The sequence below is a fragment of the Mesoplodon densirostris genome, chromosome 1, assembly GCF_025265405.1.
Source record: "Mesoplodon densirostris isolate mMesDen1 chromosome 1, mMesDen1 primary haplotype, whole genome shotgun sequence".
NCBI lineage: Eukaryota > Metazoa > Chordata > Mammalia > Artiodactyla > Ziphiidae > Mesoplodon > Mesoplodon densirostris.
The window spans coordinates 197,837,076-197,847,466 of record NC_082661.1 but is presented as its reverse complement, the minus strand read 5'-3'; the positions used below and the strand labels follow the sequence as shown (position 1 = coordinate 197,847,466).

The following is a 10,391-nucleotide window of genomic DNA, read 5'->3' as shown; positions in this document are numbered from 1 at the left end:
ACTGTTAGCCCCATTTTTATATAGATATGAAACCCCGAGACAGAAGTTGTACATGCAGCAAGTAAGTGGCAGGACCGAGACGCAAACCTAGACTTCCAAGTTTCTGCTGCTCCTTGTACTAAAAATCTACCATTTACTGCAGACCTATTATGTGCTGGGTACTTTGTTAAACTTACGTTATCTAGATTTTACAACAGAAATCTGGCCCTGGGAAGTTAAGAAACTACACTTCCTACTCTAAATCTTGGGTTCTTAATCACTCCCCTATATTGCTACCTCCAAATTCCATCTCCTCTGTTTATAGACCATACCAAGTCAGACACTCCCTTTCAATTTCAGATTTCTAAGAACAATCTCCTTGGAGTGTCCAGTGGTACAAGCATGATTTTATTACAGGCCAGTCTCTGCAGATTGGAGTATCGGAGGTGAAACGGTACTGCGGTTATCAGAAACTTCTAGTGAGATGGAAATGGTACTGCGGTTATCAGAAACTTCTCCCCTTCCAGTAGATGGTTATCGGTCTTGCTGCCATTTTAAAGGATTTAGCACTAGCTTAAGAATTAGGATCCCAGCATCACTAGGAGGACAGTTTATGCCAGTCACTTAACCTCTCTGGGCCTCCATTTCTTGATCTGTAAAATGGGATGATAGTATCTATTTTATAAGCAGATTTACCTTTAGGTCTGTGATCCATAAGTGACCATATAATTATATGCTTGATAGAGCCCTCAGCTGAAACTTTTATTCTTAATGAAGCTAGAATTGACCATAAATCTTTTTGTTTTCTTTCCAGAATATTGACAGTGAAGAGGACATGTTTGGTGACTATGATAGCTTTGCTGAAAACTCTTTTTTAGCTCAAGTTGATGACCTGGAACAAAAATATTTGCAACTTCCTGAACATAGGAAACATGCTACAGACCATGCCATTGAAGATCTTTGTTCTGAAAGCATTAAACACAACACACTCAGCATTACTACTGTAGGCGACTGTACTGAATTAAAAATAGATGAGCACACGAAGAACCAGAGCGGGCATGAAGATGTCTCTGTTGATCCTGAAGCTGATGTTTTGTATGATATACCTTCTTCACAGGTTTTATTCTTTGAAAATTTATATAACTCTTCAAGTGATTTGGGTGATCCATCTACTGAAGAGAGGGATTGGAACTCATCCTCTCACAAGACTGCGAACGAGGAATTGCCCATTAATAACGTAGAGCATCCACAGCAAACTGATGAATCCTCTTCTAAAGTCAGAACTAGTTCAGATGTGAATAGGAGAAAAAGTCTTAAAGATCATCTAAAAAACACCATGACTGGAAATGCCAAGGCCCAAACACCAGTATTTTCTAGGACTAAACAGCTCAAAGAGACTCTTCTGTCTGAAGAAATTAATGTTGCTAAGAAAACAATTGAGTCATCATTAGATGACCTTGGTCCTTTTTATTCATTACCCAGCAAAGTGAGAGACCTTTATGTTCAGTTCAAGGGAATTGAAAAATTATATGGTAATGTTTTTTGCTGGAATGAAAAAAATTTACCATCATTACCGTAATATTGATGCAAATCAAAAGAAAACTGATGCTTCCATGGTCATATTTCTCCCCTTAAAACAAATCGAAACATCAGTCCTCTGAGCCTTCCATCCCTATCCTGCTGCTATTGAACTTCTTTCCTTCCCTTCGTGGTCACACTTCTCCAACGTGTTATCCTTGCTGCCTCCCTTTCCTCACTTCAGATAATTCCCAGTCCACTCCAACTCTGGGTTCTGTGCTGTCACTTAAGATACAATGACTAGGGGGTCGCAGCTCAGTGATACTTTTAGTTCTTAACTTCTTTGACAGTTGCTTACCTGACAAAATTGACCAAACTCTTCTTGAAACACCCATTTCTTGACTTCTTGACATTCCATTCCTGGTTTTTTTCCTCTGGTTGTCTAGCTGCTCCTCAGTTTTCTTAGCTAATGCTTCCTTAGCTGGCTCTTACTTTACTACCAAAACTCAGTTGCTGAAATTCCATTGACTACTCATATGTCTTGAGGGAAGGAAGTCAGTATTTGTAAAACTGACTGAACTGTTTAGTTTGATTAAAACTAAACATTTTTAAGGACAGCTAACATTAGGATTTAAGTACAAAGAAATAGTATTAATAATAATTCATTTGTAACGTTTTTCAAAAATTCTGGGTCCTTGCATATATTTCAAATATGTGTCATTTTAGACAGAAGGGACACTTGCTTCCATCCCTGAAGAGCAGCCTATCATCCAATTACTTCAAAGTTATTTCTGAAACTCCTAAGTTAGTATCTTATGAACCACATGAAAACATGAGTTCGCATCTCAGGAGAAGACAATCAGGTTGGAGAAATAGGACTACAGGAAACAAAGTCTAATATAAGGCTTTACAAGAGTCTTAACAAATTCTAAATTGCAAGGTTTGCAGTTTAAGAGCTACAGGTGTATATTGCCCTTAAAGTAGATGTTAACTTTCTTCCCTCTGCTTTTCTCCTAGCACCTTGTTTTTTGTCTAATCTGCATCTCTTGCCAGAATGAGTGCCCTGAGGACAGGGCTGTATCTAACTCATCTTTTTCTTATGTGACTAGCACTGTGCCTGGTACACCCTGGTAGGTTCTCAACTGCTGGGGTTTGTCAGCCTAGTTAGGAATTCTGGCCATGTCACTTAAACACAGGTTTTGCGCTCTGAGCCTTAGTTCCTGCTCTGTTAAAAAGGGATCATAATAATAGTTGTTTTTCCAGTTTTGTGTCAAGGACATGCCAAATTAGACGTTGGTAATGACTGTCAGTAATTATATTGATTGCTTCTAAGTAAGAACTTCAGTAAATAACTTTTTTTTTTGGCTGTGTTGGGTCTTAAACTGCGGCACGTAGGATCTTCGTTGCACCATGTGGGATCTTGTGTTGTGGCGTGTGGGCTTCTCTAGTTGCAGCATGCGGGCCTGGTTTGCCCTGTGGCATGTGGAATCTTAGTTCCGGACCAGGGATCGAACCCCCGTTCCCTACATTGGAAGGCGGATTCTTAACCACTGGACCACCAGGGAAGTCCCAGTAAATAACTTTTTAAAATCTCTTTTTATTTGTAAATCTGGCTTAAGGATGACCAAGTTAAAGCATAAGTATGTGTGCTACTTTTCATTGAGCTAAAACAATGCTTCTCAAAGTGCACTTCCTACTGCAGCATCAGCATCACCTGGAAATTTGTTGAAATGCACATTCCCAGGCTCCACCGTAGCCCTCCTGAATCAGAACCTTGGGGTGGGACCTGGCCATCTGCTTTAGTAAGTCCTCCAGGTTATTCTGATGTGTGGAAAGTTTGAGAGCTACTGAGTTAGAGAACTTCAACCTTAAACTGTTATTTTTGCTTCTTAAGTGTAGAATTATGCTTAATTTGTTTTATAGAAATGTTGGGAACTAAGTTAATGTAATTTAATGTGTGAAGATAGATGTTATTCCTAAATATTCATTATTTTGGTCATTTTATACTTTAAAACTCTGAGTTGGATAAAATGTGGATATGGTCAAGTTGTATTTTCACACAAACATCTGCAGTTTGATAACTAGGGGGTGATACTAGTCTGAAGTATTTTTTAATATTTAAGTATTAAATATTCAATTTATTTAAATATTTTTGAAAATTTTTAATTTAAGCATAGTTGATTTACAATATTGGTTTCAGGTGTACAACATAGTGATTCAGTATTTTTATAGATTATACTCCACTTAAAGTTATTACAGGGGACTTCCCTGGCAGTCCAGTAGTTAAGACTCCATGCTTCCACTGCAGGGGGCACAGATTCAATCCCTGGTTGGGGAACTAAGATCCCACATGCAGCACGGCACAACCAAAAGATAAAAAAATAAGTAAATAAAATAAAGTTATTACAATATAATGGCTGTATTTTCCTGTGCTGTAAAATATTGAGATACTTTTAAAGTAAAAATACATAGTCATTTGCAAATATTTCAGGCTGCAAAGAAATACATCATATGATTGTGCAATAATTCAGTCTTTACCCCTTGATGGCTCTTTGTTATATATAAACAACGTTATGGTGAACATCTTGCACATAACCTATATATATATATATATATATACCCTTGCTTTTATTTCTGTAGGTGTAGAGTTCTACAAGCAATACTGCTAGATCAAAGGCAGTGTACAGTTTTATTTTTGATGCTGCTAGATTGCTTTCCAAAAAGATTGTAGCAGTTTATGCTTTCGTCAACCATACACAAAAATGCCTGTTCATGTCCACTCTAGTAAACTCTGGATTTTATGTGTGGGGGGCTTTTTTTTTTGGTATTAGCCATTTGCATTTCTCCCTGGTGTCATATCTTTTGCCCATTTTTCTAGGGATAAAAATGATGCATATTTTGAAGACTTTTGATGATCCACATTGTCACATTTTCCTACAGAGTAGTTATACTAGTTTTCACATTGTTTTGGATCTGATGCGATCATTTTCATAAATTCCACCTTGCTAAGTTGTAGAAATTCTGGATGTTCTAGTTAATAACCCTAGTCTTTTATGGTTTAAACAGTCTCATCAGTCAGTTTAAGGTGGTATTCAGGTCATTCATACTTTAGCTCCCTGTGAGAGCTGATTGAATAGTCTTTCTTAGTTTGTGTAAAACCTCATAAATTTTATTCCTCCTCACCCTGTTTCCCTCTAAGATGGTATTTGGGTGAATGAGGAAGGGAATCTTACACAGTGTCCTTGTAGAACATAAGAGGAAGGCCTTAGAATTCACACAGATCCTTGAAGTGCCCGTTAGCCCCTCCATGTCCCAGGTGACATCTCTTGTCCAGCAGGTGCTGTCTGCCCTGTGGAATCGTAGACCTCAGCCTGCAGCTGGAAAATAGGTGGGCTAGTTGCCCACCTCACTGACCAGGCCTGAACTAGAATGCACACCATGTATTGGGGATTTTGACAATTAACATTGATATATAGTTACATTTATTGCTATGAGAAGATGCTACACAGGGTAAGATTTGATTTTTTCTTCTTAGAAAACTGAGATTGTAGAAGGGGAAATTAAGGCTTTTTTTTTTCTTCCAATTCCACAGAATGGCAACATGCTTGCTTAACATTGAACTCTGTGCAAGAAAGAAAAAATTTAATATATTCCTTGCCAACAAGTGGTGGAAAAACCCTCGTGGCTGAGATTTTAATGCTGCAAGAACTGCTTTGCCGGCGAAAAGATGTTTTAATGATCCTACCATATGTGGCAATTGTTCAAGAAAAGGTGTGATTTTTTTTTAACAAGTGGTATTTGCTAATGTAATTTTGACATTCAGATATAAAAACTAGCATAAATGTAACAACTTTTTATTGACTGAGAAAAGGTATCTCTATTAATGATGGAGAATTATTATTTTTAGCATGTGCTAATGCAGTGTGGAGTACCTAACCGAAAATCTCTTCTAATTACCTGTTTCAGAAGGGGTTTTATTTTTTTCTAAACCTGTGGATTAAACTCCATTTTACATGTTGTATTGATATTTAGCCTGCTTTTTCAAGCAGAAACTAACCAATTATTTTATCAAAATAAATGAGTTATTCTGATTTTTTAACATCAGAGGAGACACTTAAAATTTATATTTATATTATCTAGTTTAAAAGTGGCATTTATTTGCAAAGATTAATACATTAATTATGACATTTCTTATATATATATAGGTATGTATTATCTGTGACCTTGTTCCCATTGTTTGGTATTAAACACTATTTTAGATTTTTTAAATTCCTGTGAACACTTAATAATTAGGGTTCTTATCTGATTTTTTTTGTTTATTTTAACTAATATTCTAGATTTCAGGTTTGTCAAGTTTTGGTATAGAACTGGGTTTCTTTGTTGAAGAATATGCTGGAAGCAAAGGAAAATTTCCTCCAATTAAAAGAAGGGAAAAGAAATCACTATATATTGCCACTATTGAAAAAGGACATAGTCTGGTGAACTCCTTGATTGAAACCGAAAGGATTAACAGTCTGGGTCTGGTTGTTGTAGATGAGGTTGGTTACTCCATTTATTAATTTATCCACATTTTTATTATACTAACATTTATTATTATGTGGATCTGCTTAATACCTTTATGAGAATAAGTAATTTATTTTAATATATAGATAACACAGATGAAAACATTTCATGCATGGTAATCTTTTTAAACATTTTTTATTTCTTTAATGTATCTATTTTATTTATTTTGGCTGCATTGGGTCTTCGTTGCTGTGCGCGGGCTTTCTCTGGTTGCGGCGAGTAGGGGCTACTCTTCGTTGTGGTGCACGGGCTTCTCATTGCTGTGGTTTCTCTTGTTGTGGAGCACAGGCTCTAGGTGTGCAGGTTTCAGTAGTTGTGGCATGTGGGCTCAGTAGTTGTGGCTCGTGGGCTCTAGAGCGCAGGCTCAGTAGTTGTGGTGCACAGGCATAGTTGCTCCGCAGCATGTGGGATCTTCCTGGACCAGGGCTCAAACCTGTGTCCCCTGCATTGGCAGGCAGATTCTTAACCACTGCGCCACCAGGGAAGCCCCCATGCATGGTAGTCTTAAATTCAGTTTTGTGTCAAGCATTTCTTGAGGAGTGAATATATGTATATATGTTCAGTTTTATAATAGTACTTATGAATTCCAGATGCCAGAATGTTGTCCTCAGGACAACCTCATTAACTTAAAATACCAGTGAAATAATGTATATGTACTCTAGTTGCCATAACGAAAATGCTTGAGTTATAAAGCAAAGATTGCTTCTTCATTTCATCCAATGTATGCTTGTTTTACATAGGTATTTTATGCAGATTTACTTTTCTCCCCCTTTTTTTTTAAATTTCAAAGTTGCACATGATTGGTGAAGGAAGCCGTGGGGCTATACTGGAAATGACTCTAGCAAAAATCCTCTACACTAGCAGTAAGTATTCTTTCAAATGTGGTCACTAATTGATTTATAATCAAGAGACCTATAAAAGACTTAATTCTATCACTAGCTAGATTATGTAACCTAGAGTAAGGTACTTAAGCTTTCTGCCTTAGTTTTTATGTCCAAAGTAAGCTTATAAATTTTGTTGGAAGAATGGATGAGTGAGTGAAGATAAATGAAGTTAACATTTGAGGATGTCCCCTATCAGTATCCTCCACTTAGTAGCTATGTGTGCTGAGGCATGTGACTCAACCTCTCTTTCTTCATCTGTAAAATGGGGATAATAATGGTACCAACCAGATGGGATTGTTGTGAGGATTATATGAGTTAACACACGTAATGGACGCATTCAGCCATGCCTAGCACGTAGCACAATAAGGGTTTGCTGCTGTTGCCACCATCAGTATGATCATCATACCAAGAAAACATTGTATATAAATAGTCACTTTAAGGAGCTATTTTACAACATCAGATAGTCTTTAAATGTATATGAAATATTCTAAATATCTTCTCTATTATTTTTTGATATACTATTGCAATAGCTTATTGTTATATTTTATAATAGTTTATATACAGAAAATTATTAATCATAAAGGTCAGATCTTAAGAATTAGTTTTAAAATTTTGATAAAAGTGGTATTTAGGCAGGTTGTAGCACTTTATAATCATTTATTAAAAAAATATTTATTTAGTACCCCCTGTGCATCATCAGGCCCTGCCTTTATTAAACCTATATTTTAGTGAAAGTGAACAGATAATAAGCAGATAAACAAGAAAACATACGGTGTGTCAGATGGTGACAAATTCTATGGAAAAATATAAAGCAGAGGAAGAGGGGAAAATGATCATCTACTTGTCAAATCCAGTGTACACTGACTGTCCTTGTCTTAATTTCTCTTCAATATTTGATTATTTATCATTCATTTTTCTTTTGGATGCTGAAACATCATTCTGTCTTGGTTCCCCTACTATCTGTCTGTAAGACTGATTATGTGTTAGCATTGAGAGATAGCATAGCCTAATGGCTAAGGGCAGACTCTGGAGCTGGATTCAAATCCTGGCTCACTTTTAACTTTGTCTGTGACCTTGGGCAAGTTATAGTAACTGTGCCTCTTTTTCCTTATGCATCAAAAATGGGTGATAGTAATAGAACCTTCCTCACTGAATTGCTGTGAAGATAGCATGAGTCAGTCTTTGTACAGCATCTAGCATAGTACCTGCACATAATGGACATGTGTTTGCTACTGCTGTATACTTATTTGTCCTTCTGTCACCAATGCCTTACACTTAATAGATATTTGAATGAAAGGAATCTCTTTAGTTTCTCCTTTTGTTCTCCTTTGTGACACTGCTGTCAAAGCGTATTCGTCATGTACATTGGTGTCACCATAGATTCCTCTTAGACTCTTCTCTTGTTTCTTACTTCGTACAGTTTCTGCTAATTCTCATCCATACTCATGACTTCAAGGGCTCCTTGTGTTTGATGCCTCCCAATCTGTGTTACCAGCTTATACCTCTCTTCTGAGTAATATCATCTGCCAGATTAATACTCTGGTATTATACAGTTGACAGTTGAACAACACAGGTTTGAACTGCATGGGTCCACTTATATGTGGATTTTTTTCAATAGTAAGTACTACAGTACCACATGATCTGTGGTTGGTTGAATCCAGGGATGCAGAACTGAGGATATGGAGGACCGACTGTAAGTTTTACACGGATTTTCGACTGCGAAGCAGGTTGGTACCCCTAACCCTCGTGTTGTTCAAGGGTCAACTGTGTTGGTATTTTTCTTACCTGCCCCCTCTTTCTCAAATCACTCAGGAAGAATAAGAACACTAAAAGGTTGTTAAAATTACTGTTATGATATACTAAGTAACACAGTTTCCTCAATACTTTGGGTTTTTTTTTTTTTTTAGAAACAACTCAAATTATTGGTATGAGTGCAACATTAAACAATGTTGAAGACCTACAAGAGTTCCTGCAAGCAGAATATTACACGAGTCAGTTTAGACCAGTATGTACCTAAGGTTTGGTTTGTTATGTATCATCTTCTATTTAGAAAGAAAAGTAGCAAATGTACTGTATAAAAATTCTAAGAGTAGTGAAGGAACATAATGCCACTCACCATGGCTAAATGGTAGCAAGTTTGTGTGTAGAGGTCAGGGATCTTGGCTTGGGTCAGTACTGTATGGGTAACACCTGGAACAGTGCCTGACCCATGGGCCTTCAATGAATATTTATTGAATGGAATTTTTCAGACCCATTTTGCTTTTCTACTTTATATTCTGTAAGGTAAATTTTTTCATTCAGTGAGAATTTAGTGATTCAAGTTATTGGCACATAAAAAAATTTATCTTAAAAGTTAAAATATTTTCAAATATTTATGCTTTGGTAGTTTTAATGCTTTTTTAAAATAAGTTAAGACTTCACATGGATTTAAATTTAAACTCCCCAATAACAGTATTCCTAAAAGACTTGAAGAAAGTAAATAAATGTAGTTCATAGTTATTCGAAAGTAACTTATAATGTACATATACTCTGTTTGTAGTTTGTGTCTAAATAGGCTTTCAGAAAATAATTTTTTTAGAATCACCAAATTTTAATTTGAAATTTAGTGTTTTTACATTTGTACCAAATATGAGAATTTTCAAGAGATATTTTCTGACCTTAATTGTCAAATTAGATGCTGTTCTTTTAAAAATGCAATGAGCTGTATTTACAAGCCTTTTTTGTCTACAAATAGTTAAATTAATAATTTGGTCATTTTTAGATTAAAACTGATGACTAATGAAGCTTTAAATCTTAAGGAATACCACAAATAACTCCTTAATAAAAGATAGAGTGTGAACACTTGACTCATTTATACTTCCTCTTGTGACACATAAAAGTATCTGATTTTCTTTTAGGTATGTGGCTATTCAATTCATAAGTATTTCTTCAAGGATATTAATCCCTGTTTTGATTTAAAGGGAAAAATAAACTTAGATGGGAAAGAAATAACTTCTAAGTTGAAGCATTTTACATACCTTAAGAAAAGCTAAAATTTTTGTATATCTTTCCTTTTTACAACATATTTTACAAAATTTGATACTCTGGAAAAAGAAATTTACATATGATGTTAATTGCAAATGTCCTTTTAATTCGAGGTTGAATTAAAAGAATATCTGAAAATAAAGGATGCAATATATGAGGTTGACAGCAAAGCTGAGAATGGCATGACTTTTTCACGTCTCCTTAACTATAAGGTAACCTTGATAATCCCTGAAGGTAAGGTTCCCAGACTTTGTGCCCAGCTTCCCTGGGGTACCACAAAAGAGTTGCATGGGTACCATGGGGTAGTTTAGTTGTTTCAGAGAAACAGCTGATGCTTGACAACTCTTGGACACCACACAAACTACTGGTTCAAGATAGGCAGTTTCCCATGTCAACATTAGATCACACTACATTACTTTCCTA

At 36.0% G+C, this 10,391-nt stretch overlaps 1 protein-coding gene across 3 annotated transcripts in view; it reads left to right on the top strand.

Moving 5' to 3' along the window:
* The window catches only part of HELQ (helicase, POLQ like), a 49,347-nt gene that overhangs the window by 795 nt on the left and 38,161 nt on the right, over positions 1 to 10,391 (top strand). For 2 of the 3 annotated variants that reach the window (XM_060114093.1, XM_060114084.1), the window contains exons 2-7: positions 794 to 1,511; positions 5,090 to 5,268; positions 5,835 to 6,035; positions 6,851 to 6,923; positions 8,852 to 8,949; positions 10,082 to 10,180. In XM_060114093.1, the coding sequence (XP_059970076.1) occupies positions 794 to 1,511; positions 5,090 to 5,268; positions 5,835 to 6,035; positions 6,851 to 6,923; positions 8,852 to 8,949; positions 10,082 to 10,180 (1,368 nt within the window). Of the gene's footprint in view, positions 1 to 793; positions 1,512 to 5,089; positions 5,269 to 5,834; positions 6,036 to 6,850; positions 6,924 to 8,851; positions 8,963 to 10,081; positions 10,181 to 10,391 lie in introns of those variants that run through there. The other variant, XM_060114100.1, reaches the window with a different exon arrangement.